This window comes from Alosa pseudoharengus, unplaced genomic scaffold, assembly GCF_046254945.1.
Source record: "Alosa pseudoharengus isolate Yale_2024_CS ecotype anadromous, Long Island Sound unplaced genomic scaffold, YU_APseudo_1.1 YU_APseudo_1.1_scf_24, whole genome shotgun sequence".
NCBI classification, from domain to species: domain Eukaryota; kingdom Metazoa; phylum Chordata; class Actinopteri; order Clupeiformes; family Clupeidae; genus Alosa; species Alosa pseudoharengus.
Window position 1 is genome coordinate 8583157 of NW_027468689.1, and position 17500 is coordinate 8600656.

At 44.4% G+C, this 17500-nt stretch overlaps 1 protein-coding gene across 1 annotated transcript in view; it reads left to right on the top strand.

The window, feature by feature from the left end:
• The window catches only part of nhsb (Nance-Horan syndrome b (congenital cataracts and dental anomalies)), an 83703-nt gene that overhangs the window by 25099 nt on the left and 41104 nt on the right, over positions 1-17500 (top strand). Inside the window, exon 2 of the mRNA XM_076302584.1 lies at positions 16339-16359. Within this exon, the coding sequence (XP_076158699.1) occupies positions 16339-16359 (21 nt within the window). The remainder of the gene's footprint in view (positions 1-16338; positions 16360-17500) is intronic.

Genomic DNA, 17500 nt, shown 5'->3' on the forward strand with positions numbered 1-17500 from the left:
GTCACAAGACTAAGACTAAGACTAAATTAAAAATAGGTGACAAAATGAACACTATTTCAAATATAAAATAGTATTTTGTAATTTGCATTTTATTGAATTCAAGAAAATGGCTTCATATTTTGTATCAGAATATTTTATAGGTGTGTATTTTTGTAGTTTTAAAATGCTATTTTTGGTAAAACCAATACTTTAAGTGATGTGATGACATCATAAAAGTGCAAAACAATAGTGTAGACTCTGACTGGTGCTGATTTAGTAATTGGCCCACAGTTGTTGTGATCAGAATATTGAGATTCAGGAAGATGATCCAGTGCAAGATCAGTTGGTTGGTCACACACACATTACACTCACTCACACAGCAACCACAAGTTTCTTAAGAACTTTACTCATCCAATCAGAACACATGGAACTGGTTATGTGGTTGGTCTGCAGCATTGCTCAAAATAAAAATAAAAATAAAAATCACAGCTCCTTGTAGCAGTGATTAAGTAGCAGTGCTTTGGCTGAATGTGAACATAGTTCAAAGTATGTATATGCTTACAAAATGACTGTGTCTCATTTGACATTGTTATGTGTAAATGTTGTAACTATACAAATCACAGCATGTAAATAGGAAAATGTCGGATTTCTTTTGTCACTGTTAAGAGGTTTAGGCTAATGAAGCCGGCCACTTTGCGGTACCTGTGCTAAGCTAGGCTAGCGGTGGGTGTGTCAGACCGAGTTACTACAAGCACGGAGATGAAAAGGGTACAGATAGACTTCTCTAACTCTCGGGAATACGGTGAATAAGCTAAAGTCCCAAAAAGTCGGCGTGCTCCTTTAAAGATATGCTTCAGTAGGGCTTTAACCCATATCCCCTCATTATCCGGAGCTGTATTAAAGAAGAAGAGAACTTTCATTGACCTTCACAACAACCCAAAATTCATGTAATTGCAAATCTCGGTCACAGTTAAAGCTCAACATGCTTTAAAGTGCTTGCAATTTTAATCAAAGAGTGCAACTAATGATGAACCCATGAGGAACCAAAACCAAAGCCGCCTCTCACACACACACACACTCACACACACACACACACACACTCTAGCTCAGATGAGTTTCAATCTCTCTCTCTCACACACACGCTGTAGCTCTGACGAGTTTCAATCTCTGTAGTATTTTGAATGTGTCCAGCTGCCGACAGCAGTGTCCAAACGAAGTCTAAATCCTCCTCCTCCTGATTAGAGAAATCACACAGTTGAGTCTGAAGCGTGTACGTGCCTCACCATTTTATCGTTCCGACCTCCATTTGCCCGGGCTGATGGTCAGATCGCAGCAGCAGTGGAGCTGGGTAAGGGTCAGGTCTGATCCTGGAACAGATCATACTTATCTCTTTCATTTGATAGGACAGGGAAGATAGTGACAGGAAAGAGCGATGGGGTGGGCTCTGACAGTTCTTGTAAAATCAAATAATCACCTCAAAACAGCCTTACCTGTCCTCAAAGCCAAACAATATCAAAGTACCCATACAGTGTGTGTGAATGTGTTCCTTTAATGTCAGGGTATACATTGTGTGTGAATGAAGTGTTCCCTTAATGTCAGGGTATACAGTGTGTGTGAATGAAGTGTTCCCTTAATATCAGGGTATACAGTGTGTGTGAATGAAGTGTTCCCTTAATGTCAGGGTATACAGTGTGTGTGAATTAAGTGTTCCCTTAATATCAGGGTATACAGTGTGTGTGAATCAAGTGTTCCCTTAATGTCAGGGTATACAGTGTGTGTGAATGAAGTGTTCCCTTAATGTCAAGGTACCCATACAGTGTGTGTGAATGAAGTGTTCCCTTAATGTCAGGGTACCCATACAGTGTGTGTGAATGAAGTGTTCCCTTAATGTCAGGGTACCCATACAGTGTGTGTGAATGAAGTGTTCCCTTAATGTCTGGGTACCCATACAGTGTGTGTGAATGAAGTGTTCCCTTAATGTCAGATACAGTGTGTGTGAATGAAGTGTTCCCTTAATGTCAGGGTACCCATACAGTGTGTGTGAATGAAGTGTTCCCTTAATGTCTGGGTACCCATACAGTGTGTGTGAATGAAGTGTTCCCTTAATGTCAGATACAGTGTGTGTGAATGAAGTGTTCCCTTAATGTCAGGGTACCCATACAGTGTGTGTTAATGAAGTGTTCCCTTAATGTCTGGGTACCCATACAGTGTGTGTGAATGAAGTGTTCCCTTAATGTCAGATACAGTGTGTGTGAATGAAGTGTTCCCTTAATGTCAGGGTACCCATACAGTGTGTGTGAATGAAGTGTTCCCTTAATATCAGGGTACCCATACAGTGTGTGTGAATAAAGTGTTCCCTTAATGTCAGGGTACCCATACAGTGTGTGTGAATGAAGTGTTCCCTTAATGTCAGGGTATAGTGTGTGTGAATGAAGTTGGGCAGTACTGTATACATTTACATGTATTCTTTCAGCACACACTTTTATCCAAAGCCACTTACAGAAATGTGGAATGACATTCAAGCTACAATGCAAGTGACCTTAGGTAACAATACTACAACAATGAATACTACTACTGGAGGATGAGAGTGCAGAAGTTTTAACTACTTAAAGTGTAGTGGACGGAGAAATGTGAAAAGAGAAGAAGAGGAAGAAGAAAGAGAAGAGAGTTATCTGGCATAGATCTGCTACTCCAGGACTGATATCTGCTGACCTGGCCCAGGTCTGGCCCTGATGCATTAGCTGCTATCTAGACAACAGCTGGCGACAGTCAAAAGAGACATGATAAGGCTTAGTAAGGGCTAAGGGCTTTCCCTCTCTTTTCCCTGTCTTTTCTCTCTTTTTTCCATCTCTTTTCTCTCTTTTCTCTCTCTTTTCTCTCTCTTTTCTCTTTTCTCTCTCTTTTCTCTCTCTTTTCTCTCTTTTCCTCGTCTCCTGTGTGTCTGTCTCTCACTGGTCGTCCGTCTCTGGCGGTGCTGGGAGGTTCCCACGCGCGGCACGAGGCCTGTCCGAGCACGCTGTAGCTCCAGCACTGGCTCCCTCAGAGCACTGGGCTCTGGGTTTGGCCGTCCATTATAAAAACAATCCTGAAGAGCCATGTTCCGTGTAGAGCACCGAGCGCAGCGGTACGCACCCTCCCGCCCGTCAGCTGAACGCTGCTGCAAAGCGTAGCTGTCCCCAGTCAATTCACTCAGTCGGTGATGTAGTGTACACATACCGGATTTCAGCAAAAACACACTCTCCTTCCTAAACACACACACGGTTACTCTCTCATTCTCTCTCTCTCTCTCAAACACACACACACACACACACACACACACAGAGAGTGCATCTTTCTGCTCCTCCAGCCTCTGAGAGCCCGCACGGCGTTTATAAGGTCCATTGCATGAGGCCTAATTTGCAGTCGTGTCTGTAGCTTGAAAAGAGCTCTGATGTGTGTGTGTGTGTGCGCTTGAAGTAACTCATCTCATTTGGAGTGCCTGAAGAGAGACCCAGTGGCTCTCTCCAAGATTTGCCCGCTCCCCAAAGCCCAATGGCTTCCCACAGCCTCAGCCAGTACCACACAATGAATTTAAAACCACAAGCTCAAAACATCCGACCGGATCAAATATTCATGCCGGCTAAGTGTGTCTCTGAATAAATGCAGCAACCCAAATGAATCTTTAAAAGGATATGAACGCCAGGACACACACGACACAAACAACAAATGGGTTTTCTCAGAACAATTCTGTGAAAGTGTGAAACAGCTGAAACCTAGTGTTTCACAGAGCTAATTTCAACAGTGTGCGCCCTGTCCCTTAGAACAACGCGAGGTTTGATTGGTTTGGCTTCTGTTACTCCAAGACTCCAACCTGCTACAGTGTAATCCACAGGAATTCTCCTCCCAGACTAAATTGCAAGGTTTTTATACTGCAGTGATGACGGGTTGCATGGAAACTGTGGTCAGGATCGCAGGGCTTGCCGGATTGGGCAGGCCCATCCCCACTATGCCCATCTGTTAGTCGGCTGTGGCCAGGCGGGCTGGTCTGGCAGGCAGAGGGCATTGACAGCCCTCCAAAATATCCATTGGTGGGAAAGTTGCGTTCATCATCCGGTAAATTTAGCATCTGTTTCCTTCCCACTGAAACCTGCCTGGAGCTCTTTGGCTTTAAGGAATACCGAGCTGACTCTTTAAAAGAAATCTTACACTGCAGTAATTATTGGAGGGTTGTAAATTGTGGATATTGTGCATATACTTTAAACAAGAGAGTTTGTGTTACGAGTGAAGAAGGAAGAGAGTGTTGTCATCTGATTCATTTGAGCTGAATTGGCATGCACTGGTCTAATGGTGGCATGGTCTCATGGTCTAATGGCTGGACCTGGGAGAGCGACACAATGAGATGATGGTGCATGGCTTCAGTGCAGGGCTGCATCACTTCAGCAGTTTTACACACTCAACTGAATCCCCCCACCCCATTCCAAACACCCTCACACACACACACGTCTGACCCCCACTCCACCCCACCCCAAACACACACACACACCCGAACCCCACCCCCAGAGTCACACAAAGGCACGATGAAGGGAAGAGTCAGACAAACAATGCCGAATCCTTCATATGTTCCATCTGTCTCCATGGTAATAATTACCCAGCCCAACACATGGCCACATGGACTCCCACTTGAAAAGATGCTTTGGGCCCAAATGAGTCGCACTGGTAGCATATGTGCATTGTAGGCCTGGATGTGTGGGAACGGAAACATATATGATATACTGTTGTATGTATACACACACACGCACGCACACACACATGTTCAGATGGGTTATTATTAATGTGCATATACACTGCTTTACATGCACACAATGTTTCAGCATTCAGACTAAAACACAATTGAAGTGACTGATTGATTGAAAATCTTTATTGACATGATGTATTTTGTACAAAGGATGATTCTTATATAAATAAATAAATAAATAAAATGACTTTTTGTACAATTATCAGTCAAAAGGATAAACACAATAAAGTCACATCTCTTAGGCCAATGGGCTGTGAAAGCTTTTAAAGCTACTTGTTTAAAAGTACATAACTCTACAATTAACGTTTTTAAACCTGTTTAAAAGTCCATAACTCAACACTGGTCCATCCTGGAGGATCTCATGAGGGAGCGGCTCTCCCTGTAAACTGAGAGAGCGCCGAGGCAGCATCCTGCCTGAAGAGAGAGCAGCATTTGCGTAAGATGTGATTCACTCGTGTCTTTTTAACTCATTCAGAGCGGTATCATAAGGTCAGTCGTGTCGGTTCCTTCCTCGGTTCAAAACGTATACCCCTCATCTCTTAGCAGGAAACACTTGCCTATTGTTTGTGATGACACATCGCAGAGGCTGTTTCTGAAACTGCTAAAATAGCAGGTGGAGGTCATTTCGTGCACTGTGTAGGAGAGAGCATGTTACCTAAAGCTGTGTGAGTAAGAGAGAGCATGTTACCTAAAGCTGTGTGAGGAGGAGAGAGCATGTTACCTAAAGCTGTGTGAGTAAGGAACAGGTTAGAAGGTGTGGGTGAAGAGATATTGGGGAGAGGGAGAGAGATGGAGGGAGGAATAGAGAGGGAGAAAGATGGAGGGAGGAAGATAGAGAGAGAGAAGGGGGAGAATGGGATTCCAGCGAGTCATCCTCACTGTCACATTGATAAGACAGCAACATCCCACACTAACTCGATTAAGCCACACTCTTTCTCTCTCTGCCTCCTCCTCTCCTCCTTTTCTCCCTCTCTCTGCCTCCTCCTCTCCTCCTTTTCTTATCTCTTACCCTCCATCAATATGACATCACATCATCTAAGAATAATTCATAGTCTAATATGCAGACAGAAATGTCCAGAAAATGGCATACCTACGAAAAACAATCACCATGCATTTCACTCCTGACCTGTCATTCACCCACTAAATCAGTAATAATCATTTACCTTCACAAAAAAAAAATGTGTTTGTCAAAAGGCATCAAAGGCCTTCCTGTCTCACTCTCCACTGTCCTGTCGAAATAAAAGGCAACCCCCCCCCCCCCAAAAAAAAAAAAACAACAAATAAAAACTTAGGCTAATATCACCCCACGGGATGATCATAGTGTTATCCCCTCTCTTTTTACATCCCCGAAATTATAATGTATTCTAATGTAAACTATTTTCGTCAGTACATTTTTGTAAATTGCTTCGCCATAGAGTAGCCCACCATAATGGTTCTTATGTTGCCAGATTCCAGACAATCCCACTTACACAGATATCAATATGTATTCCTAGTGACATTAATGCAAAAAATATGAAGAAAAAAAAATCATGAGACTTACTTAAGACATATGCAAATATTATCACATCAGACTATTCCAGATATGAGTAGACTGTCCTGAAAAAGGAAGATATAGCATATATAGATGGCCATTGCAATGACCAAGATAACTATCTTATCTTAGATTAACTAGCTGAACAATACAGGTGACCACTTCTGCATAATTTCATGGAGTGCTAAAATGTACACTATTTGTGGCCATTTCTGAACTGTGAAACTCAGCAAATATGCTTTGAGGTTGTGGGCTTATTACAGCATAATGACAGCTATTCCACCTGTGTGTGCATGGTTATATATATTCATCCATAGATACAAATTAAGCAAGTCTAACTTCTGAATTTATTTTCAAAGTGCACCAGATTGATGCATTTAAACGTTAAAATATGCAAATAATTCTTACGGGGGACCATGCCCCTGGACCCCACAGGGCTTGTGTCCCACTGCAGTTGAAGGTCTAATGACGCCCCAGGTACAAATAAATATGGGAGCTATTTGTGGATGTGAGAAAAGCCACAGAGGTGACCAAGATACTTGCACAATATTTGTACCATCATACAACATAGTTGTAATTTCTTATGTTTTATGATACAGCAAAACTTTATTATGATTCTGCATTTTGACTCTGCAATAGGTCTATCTACAGTAGGTTGTGATTTATAGTCGTGCCATTTCGGTATTTTAAATATGAGTCAGTTTTGGACTTTTCCCATTTTTTATGGTTGAATTTACACTGTAACACAAGAAAAACAAGGTTGTGTTCCATAATGTGGTCTTCAGCAATTTTACCATAGTATTGCCATCATATCAGAGTAGATAAATGAAACAAATAAGTAGTGTGATACTTTGTGCCACAGTGACACTATCTTGTACCAAAAAGTATTGCTACATCACAATACTCAATATGTTGTCCCATGGTAAGTAATTTTCCCCCGTTACACCAACACTGGATTTGAGGGTTTCCCCACCTGCAGAATCTCACTTTAACCGCTGATTACGCTCGCACTAGCCCCACCTATGGATATTAACCCTTAGAACCCTAAGCTGTTTTTAGGGCATTTTCACTACCTTTATTCATAAGGATTTATTCTGGTCATTGTAAGTGCCACACACATATATTATATATTGTTTTTTTCAGGAGAGTTTAGGCTATTCAGATCTGCCATCATTTCATGTATTAATACTAGCATTGATTTTATTTTGATTTTTAAAGAATTAAAATATAAAAAGTGTATTATAAAAATTCTTATATTTCGACATGTATCTCACCACAGCAAGCTCACAGCTCTACATGCATTTCATGTGTGTGTAGGGCAGACTGTCCTGAATCGGGCAATATAATTGCCATGTTGGAGGGATACTCTGGGGCTGAGCAATTTACAGAAATATTTGCTGTGTGATTTACGGAAATAAATGCCATTTTTTATTTAGTGATGAAAAATGACCTTTCTGCGCTCCATATCTGTGACACGAACTGATCTGACCTGACTTGACCCGAGGTTGCGTGTTAGCCTGCGTGCCTGTGTGTATGCAGTCATAATAATTCTCAACTCTTTACTGCATTGCCATGAACAAAGTAAAGGCAAAAAAGGTGTTTATTTGTTGAAATTGGGATACAATATGAGCCTTGAATTGGATGCCATGCAGGAATTTGCTAGGATCTCAAAACCGGAATATGAACATGCTTTGCCATAGAGAAACACATGATAGCATTGGATTATAAACATGCTTTGCCACAAGAACAGACAAAAACGTGGGGTAAGTCCAGCTATATGAAGTTATTATTTTGCTGTCACTTCGTCTGTTTTATAACCCAGAAGGATGTACTTGGTATCAAATGATAGCTCTGAGTCTCCTCTTTCATCTGACATGCGTGGCATATCTATGCGATCACGGGTCCGCGAGTAATTCAAACGAGAGTAATGAGTGTGCAGCGTTGGTTTGTGTACATGACGTTATTATTTTGCAGTCACTTCGTCTGGTTTTATAAGCCAGAAGGATCGATAAACATGGTACCAATGGATAGCCCTGTGCCCCCTCTTTCATCTGATATGCTTGCCACATCGATGCGATCACGGGTTCGCGAGTAATTCAAACTAGAGTAATGTGTGTGCAGGTGAATGCAGAGAAGTATAGACTGTAAATATGATGCAATTTGATTTAATTTCATGATTTTTTTTAATTTTCATACTTGATCGTACAGACAAGTGTGTAGTCTCGTTGGAAAGCCCCACTTCTGCTCTGTCGTGCAATAAAGGTTTCATCTCGCTGCGATGAACCGTTCTGGAGCAATGTAACAGAGAAGAAAGGGTGTGTTTTTTGACGCACTTTGCGTCAATCGGGTTCTAAGGGTTAACAAAATGCTTTCAAATCAAAAGGTCAGTCACAGGTAAATGTGTGGCTTTTGATGTTGCTACTTAATCTCTCAATGGTGATAATATGTGGAGTAACTATCTCTCTTCTTTACTTTTGTCCAACTTATGGTATAAGCCAAAGTCACAGACTGCCTGTTCATATCCACTGTACCATGAGTACCTACTGTTCATATCTACTGTAGCATGAGTTAGCCTTCCACACTCCTTACACACAGATGCAGTGGGCTCATTTCATGCTCCCTCTCTGGCAGTTTCCTTTGTCTACCACTCTCTCCTGATGCTCCTGCCTCTACAGCCGTGGAACCATAAAAAAAAAAAAAACATCACATGTAGAGAGCCATGGGGAGAGGGTGGGTGCAAGCTGTGACTCCACCATTGGGAGAGGGAGAATGGCCACTGTGACTCCACCATAGGGAGAGGGTGGGTGCAAGCTGTGACTCCACCATAGGGAGAGGGTGGGGTGGGTTCCCACTGTGACTCTGTACATGAGGCCAGAGCACTTGGGGTGCTGCGCTGGGAGAGGGATGAAAAGGGAGATGAAGAGGCACTGTAGCAGCAAGACGTTGTCTTTCCAGCAGCAGGCTCGCTCAGAAGCGCCCGGTGCAGTCTGTTGTTTGCTTTACGATGAGTACACAGCTTCCCCCAGGGCCAGCCAGGGGAGCAGCAGCTACAGCGGCAGCAGCCCACCCACCCCCCTCCCCCCTCTACACATCTCTATTGGCTCCTCTCATTTCACCAGCCAATCAAAAGACGGAGACTATCAGGGTTTAGTTTATTTCTTACAGTAAGAAAGGAATGTTATCACTTTTCTTTGCATAGGCCCACTAAAGTTTGTGATGGATGCCCTTTAAGGCATTGGATTAGCAATATGTCCAATATGAGTATTTGCACTGAGTAGATGCAGTAGTCATCCCTTGGTGTTTTTTGCATTTGATATTCACAAACTGAAAATAATTGGCATATAAAAATGAGGGAGATAAAAATAGAATTTAAATAAGATAAAACAATCATAATATTCAGTGATGGTAACTGTTTCCTGTGTGTGTGTGTGTGTGTGTGGAGCAGTCGGATCTCTCCAGCTGCTTGTGAATTATTAAGCGTGCGGCGCATAAGTGTAGCCAGACGGAAAGGAGATAGGTCTGGGAGAAATAGGTCACTGTGTGTGATGGCACTGGCAGCCCAGGGACGTAGAAATGATTCGGCTCCATCTCCGCTGGGTGTGTGCGTTGGCTGGCGGCCCGCACGGTGACATGGAAAGGGCTTCCGTCACGCGGGGCTGCCGTAAGAGTGGGAATGCCTCCCATGAAGGACTCCTGGAAAACATGTCCAGGTCAAGAGTCAAAGCACAGACCGTCTGCTGGATGCCCCACCTATGTTTAGCCCATTGTGTTTTATTGCACGTCAAAATGGAGCACATTGTTATGGTGTTTTAATTTTTTTGATTTTTTTTAGTAGCAGCTGAAACCTGAAAGGAGTGGTCAGTTATTGTGTGTGTGTGTGTGTGTGTGTCTGTGTGTGTGTGTGTGTGTGTGTGCGTGTGTGTATGTGTGTGTATCAGAGAGAGAGTTAATGACTATGTGTGCTGAATGACACTAGAGAAACTGTGTGTTTACAGTAAGAGCTGAATGGGATTCATGCTCCCACATTACCCAGTTGTCCCTGACCCTTCTTCACAGGGCGAGTCAGGCGGAACATGTCTATGTGTCAGGGTTGTTTTTTGACATCTGCAATGATATGTCAGTAGAGGACAGTAGAGTGATTATGGCTTGTGTGTGACATGATGACTGTGTCAGTGGCTGACATGGCTTGGCAATTCCTGCCAGGCCTAATTATCTTTGATACAGCGCAAAGCAAAGGCTTGTTTAGAAAACAAACCTTCAGCTGAGGAAGCCAAGGTGCTGATCTGTCCTGGGTTTGAGATGTTGTTTGTGTGTATGTTTGTATGTGATGCTTGTTGTGACACTACATGGGCAGTATCCTTACAGATTTGATTTCTTTGAAATCATTTGATGATTAAAAGAACCGGACAGGGGAACTGTTTTTTGTGGATGCTGCACATCTAAGTCTAGCAACACATAAGTCAAGATACAAGATAATACAGGGCACCGCAATTAGAGTACAAAAAAAATGTAGTTGCTGCAATCGTTATGTGTGTGTGTGCGTGTGTGTCTGTGTGTGTCAGTCTAACTCATCCTCATGTGAAAATCACACTTAATGTATAAAAAACCCGTTGGAAGCTCTGAATCATCATTATATATAAGTATATCATCCACATAAATTTAATTAACAAAAATCTTATGCAGTACATGGATATATCAATATCATCATGATATTATCGTATGACATGAAGGGAGCAATTTGATGGCCTACTGCACCAGGCTCACCCACATCACACACAAATGCAGAGGGGACGGCGGTTCAGGCTGCTCACCCATGCTAATATGCTCACCCATGCTAATATGCTCACCCATGCTAATATGCTCACCCATGCTAATATGTGGAATAATTGCCGTTGGTTTCAGTGTGACAAACGGCAGTGTCTGAGCGCATCCTCTGCCGAGGTGGTTCCTGCTGGCAAATGTGTCTTCCTCACTCGCTCGTGACCTAGATTCGGCAGTGCTCTATCTCTCTCTCTCTTGCTCTCTCTCTCTCTCTCTCTCTCTCTCTCTCTCTCTCTCTCTCTCTGGCTGTTAGCGTGAAACTGCCTAACATCACAAGCGAGTTCATCGCACCGAGCGATCCCATTGGCTGGCTGCTCCCTAGCAGTCAGTCGTAGTGAAGTAGGCAGAAAAGGGAAGGGGGGGGGGGTGGTTGGTTGGTTGAAAAAAAGGGGTAAAGAATGAGGAGAGGGAGAGAGATGGAGAGAGATGGAGAGAATGAGGAGAGGGAGAGAGATGGAGAGAATGAGGAGAGGGAGAGAGATGGAGAGAATGAGGAGAGGGAGAGAGATGGAGAGAGATGGAGAGAATGAGGAGAGGGAGAGAGGGAGAGAGATGGAGAGAATGAGGAGAGGGAGAGAGATGGAGAGAATGAGGAGAGGGAGAGAGATGGAGAGAATGAGGAGAGGGAGAGAGATGGAGAGAATGAGGAGAGGGAGAGAGGGAGAGAGATGGAGAGAATGAGGAGAGGGAGAGAGATGGAGAGAATGAGGAGAGGGAGAGAGATGGAGAGAATGAGGAGAGGGAGAGAGGGAGAGAGATGGAGAGAATGAGGAGAGGGAGAGAGATGTACAGAATGAGTAAAGGGAGAGAGGGAGAGAGATGGAGAGAATGAGGAGAGGGAGAGAGATGTACAGAATGAGTAAAGGGAGAGAGGGAGAGAGATGGAGAGAATGAGGAGAGGGAGAGAGATGTACAGAATGAGTAAAGGGAGAGAGGGAGAGAGATGGAGAGAATGAGGAGAGGGAGAGAGATGTACAGAATGAGTAAAGGGAGAGAGGGAGAGAGATGGAGAGAATGAGGAGAGGGAGAGAGATGTACAGAATGAGTAAAGGGAGAGAGGGAGAGAGATGGAGAGAATGAGGAGAGGGAGAGAGATGTACAGAATGAGTAAAGGGAGAGAGGGAGAGAGATGGAGAGAATGAGGAGAGGGAGAGAGATGTACAGAATGAGTAAAGGGAGAGAGGGAGAGAGATGGAGAGAATGAGGAGAGGGAGAGAGATGTACAGAATGAGGAGAGGGAGAGAGATGTACAGAATGAGGAGAGGGAGAGAGATGTACAGAATGAGTAAAGGGAGAGAGGGAGAGAGATGGAGAGAATGAGGAGAGGGAGAGAGATGTACAGAATGAGTAAAGGGAGAGAGGGAGAGAGATGGAGAGAATGAGGAGAGGGAGAGAGATGTACAGAATGAGGAGAGGGAGAGAGGGAGAGAGATGGAGAGAATGAGGAGAGGGAGAGAGATGTACAGAATGAGTAAAGGGAGAGAGGGAGAGAGATGGAGAGAATGAGGAGAGGGAGAGAGATGTACAGAATGAGTAAAGGGAGAGAGGGAGAGAGATGGAGAGAATGAGGAGAGGGAGAGAGATGTACAGAATGAGGAGAGGGAGAGAGATGTACAGAATGAGTAAAGGGAGAGAGGGAGAGAGATGGAGAGAATGAGGAGAGGGAGAGAGATGTACAGAATGAGTAAAGGGAGAGAGGGAGAGAGATGGAGAGAATGAGGAGAGGGAGAGAGATGTACAGAATGAGTAAAGGGAGAGAGGGAGAGAGATGGAGAGAATGAGGAGAGGGAGAGAGATGTACAGAATGAGTAAAGGGAGAGAGGGAGAGAGATGGAGAGAATGAGGAGAGGGAGAGAGATGTACAGAATGAGTAAAGGGAGAGAGGGAGAGAGATGGAGAGAATGAGGAGAGGGAGAGAGATGTACAGAATGAGTAAAGGGAGAGAGGGAGAGAGATGGAGAGAATGAGGAGAGGGAGAGAGATGTACAGAATGAGTAAAGGGAGAGAGGGAGAGAGATGTACAGAATGAGGAGAGGGAGAGAGATGTACAGAATGAGTAAAGGGAGAGAGGGAGAGAGATGGAGAGAATGAGGAGAGGGAGAGAGATGTACAGAATGAGTAAAGGGAGAGAGGGAGAGAGATGGAGAGAATGAGGAGAGGGAGAGAGATGTACAGAATGAGGAGAGGGAGAGAGGGAGAGAGATGGAGAGAATGAGGAGAGGGAGAGAGATGTACAGAATGAGTAAAGGGAGAGAGGGAGAGAGATGGAGAGAATGAGGAGAGGGAGAGAGATGTACAGAATGAGTAAAGGGAGAGAGGGAGAGAGATGGAGAGAATGAGGAGAGGGAGAGAGATGTACAGAATGAGGAGAGGGAGAGAGATGTACAGAATGAGTAAAGGGAGAGAGGGAGAGAGATGGAGAGAATGAGGAGAGGGAGAGAGATGTACAGAATGAGTAAAGGGAGAGAGGGAGAGAAATGGAGAGAATGAGGAGAGGGAGAGAGATGTACAGAATGAGTAAAGGGAGAGAGGGAGAGAGATGGAGAGAATGAGGAGAGGGAGAGAGATGTACAGAATGAGTAAAGGGAGAGAGGGAGAGAGATGGAGAGAATGAGGAGAGGGAGAGAGATGTACAGAATGAGTAAAGGGAGAGAGGGAGAGAGATGGAGAGAATGAGGAGAGGGAGAGAGATGTACAGAATGAGTAAAGGGAGAGAGGGAGAGAGATGGAGAGAATGAGGAGAGGGAGAGAGATGTACAGAATGAGTAAAGGGAGAGAGGGAGAGAGATGGAGAGAATGAGGAGAGGGAGAGAGATGTACAGAATGAGTAAAGGGAGAGAGGGAGAGAGATGGAGAGAATGAGGAGAGGGAGAGAGATGTACAGAATGAGTAAAGGGAGAGAGGGAGAGAGATGGAGAGAATGAGGAGAGGGAGAGAGATGTACAGAATGAGTAAAGGGAGAGAGGGAGAGAGATGGAGAGAATGAGGAGAGGGAGAGAGATGTACAGAATGAGTAAAGGGAGAGAGGGAGAGAGATGGAGAGAATGAGGAGAGGGAGAGAGATGTACAGAATGAGTAAAGGGAGAGAGGGAGAGAGATGGAGAGAATGAGGAGAGGGAGAGAGAGAGTGGAAGAGAAAGATGGAGAGAGGCTGCCTCAGCTCTGAATCACACTGCTCTGCTGGACCAATCAGAGGAGTTGCTGCTGGAGGGTTGCTGAGTTTGGGCTTTTTGGGGATGGTGCCCTACTACCACATACAGGCAGGAGCATTCCTACACACACACACACACACACACACACACACACACACACACACACACACGTATACACACACACAGAAGTGAAAGTGATGATGTGACCCAAAATCTCAAGTCTACTATTGTACCTCAATCTAGGATTTGCCACAGAGGCTGAAAGGTGTTGGCAAGATTGTATCTGTTCTATCATGAATCAGCCAACTAGTAATGCTTTTCTTTTTATATCAAGAAGAGTGTCTTGGTTCAGTTTTTGTTATCAAATCCTGGATCTTTCACCAAAGAGCACCATCTTAGCAAGTTTACCCATTTGTGGACCGTCAAACCCCTCCTGCTTGCTTTCTTTAAGCCTCAATCTAAGATTACTTGTGCAACAATCTCATGCACAAATGTGTCTGATATTTTTAGCTTTCTGTGTAGTGTGTGGCAAAGTGTAATGAGTTTTAGGGATTGGCTTAGTCCTGGTTAGGGTTAAGGTTAGGGCTTGGCTTAGTCCTGCTTTAGTTTTATGTCATTTCACTCCTAAAAGGCCTGGTTGTGTCATCAGCATGGCCACTAGTGAGATAGGTGATCATTTGGGGCCTGCTTGTATCCATCTTGGCCACTAGTGAGATAGGTGATCATTTGGGGCCTGCTTGTATCCATCTTGGCCACTAGTGAGATAGGTGATGATGATTCAGAGCTGAAGAGGGATCACAGTATCCTAGTCAGGAAACAGAGATCGCAAAAAATAACTGATGATGAAAAAGGACCTTTGTCCATTTGTCAAGAGTTATTCAAGTGTACCTGCTGCGTCAGGCATAGCATGGGACAAGTGTGGTTCAAGGGGAGTAGAATGAACTGATGAATACAGAATGGAAAAAAGAATGGAGTCATCATTTGTTCTGAAATTCATGTTATTCCATCTTCTTTTAATGCATGGCCTTGCTGTGTGGACCTTCTCTTTCACTTGGACCTGTGACACACCATGGTTCCTCCCTCTCAGGTAAGTAAACTCTACTGACTAGCTTATTAGTAATTTCAAGTGACAAATAAGGAAATGCAGAAAGAACATCCACTGTGTGCATCCTGACATCTGGTAGCATTGTGTTGGAGAATTGGGATTTGAACTCTAAGAAACTGGTCGAAACAGGCTAACCTGTCAGATTTATGGGAGTTTTCTTTATTATGCTTCACTCTGCTCTGCCATGCTCCAGAAACATTGACTGTGTTTGGACTTCAGTGTCCTGCTTATGATTTACCCTATTCAGGATAAGGTGTTTACATGAACACAGAGAAAGCTGTGTTCTATTAATACATATCTCAGTTACTTATTGCTGTGTTCTATTAATACATATCTCAGTTACTTATTGCTGCGTTCTATTACTGTAATACATATCAGTTACTTATTACTGCATTCTATTAATACATATCTCAGTTACTTATTACTGCATTCTATTAATACATATCTCAGTTACTTATTGCTGCGTTCTAGTACAGTGTTCTCAGTTAGTTTAACTGGATTTCTTAAAACCTGGATGAGGGCTTATCTTGGATTCTGAAATTGGTATAAGATAAGGACAGATAAGAACACTTCATGCACACAGACAAACACACACACACACACACACACACCTCTGTGTATGAGACTCATAAGAGAGCCAGAACGTGTAATTATTCCCCTACATTTATGCGGCATGAATTACGCCACACACAAACACACCCACCCACACACACAAACACACACACACACACACACACAAACACACCCACCCACACACACAAACACATACACACACACACACACACACACACACACACACACACACACACATATGTAACCATGCATTCACTCTAGCTTGCACACACATACACACACATACATACACACACATACACACACATGCACTCACTCAAGTTTGCACACAGAAACTCTCTCTCTCACACACACACACACACACACACACACACACTGTCTCTCCCCTTCTCTCTCTCAGCAGGGTTCTCTGCTCTGAGCATATGTGCTGGTTTCCATGGAGACGCCAAGTTAAAAATAACATGGGCGACGGCACTCTGGTGCCATTCGCCAACAAGCCAAAATGTAGCACGTCACACACACCCATCCCTCTTTACACTCACACACACACACACACACACACACACACACACACACACACACACACACACACACACACACACCCTAGACACAAGCCCGACACAAAATGGCAGGATGCACTGAGTAGATGCCCCCCACAACAATGCCAAAAGGTAGCAGTGCTATGTGCATTCGACACTGTGATCGTATAGCCTGGAGAGGGAGAAACTCAGGGAAGGTCTCTGGTTGGCCACTGTGATCGTATAACCTGGAGAGGGAGAAACTCAGAGAGGGTGTCTGGTTGTCCCACTGGTTCCGCAGTACCGCTGCACGATGAGAGGCTGCACGCTCCACCCTGCTGCAGTGGCATCCTCCCAGACACACACATGCGCACGTACACACAAACACACACACACACACACACACACACACACACACGCAATCAGCTGACACCTCCTCACAACAAGGCAGTGTGGGCAGAACAGAGACCAGCTCTCTCCATGAGAAATGACACACAGCTCCGGGAACCAAGCAGCGTGGCTGCATGCCTTTCTCACAGCTTTCTGTTGCACGGAGGGTGTAGCCACCGAACATGCACAAAGCCTCCTGAAGCCAGAGGGGTAACTGTGTGAGATCAGAGGCTGGGGATAGTACTCCAAGGTCTTACAAGCATTTCTTTGCCTCACAGAAAAATAGAGAAAGATGAAAAGAGGGGGGGCAGGGCAGAGAGAGAGAGTGAGATAGAGAGAGAGACAGAGAGAAAGAGAGAGAGAGAGAGATAGACAGAAAAAGAGATGGAGATTTAATGTCACTGCATCTTCTCATGAGAGCAGAGCAGACACACACTCAGCCTGTGTGGTGTAGAGTTCTGGAAGCCCGTGTGGTGGAGGGTTCTGAAAGCCTGTGTGATGGAGGTTCTGGAAGCCCGTGTGGTGGAGGTTCTGGAAGCCCGTGATGTGGAGGGTTCTGGAAGCCCGTGATGTGGAGGGTTCTGGAAGCCGTGGTGTGGAGGGTTCTGGAAGCCCGTGAGGTGGACGGTTCTGTCATTCTGCACTGGGCCAGCAGAA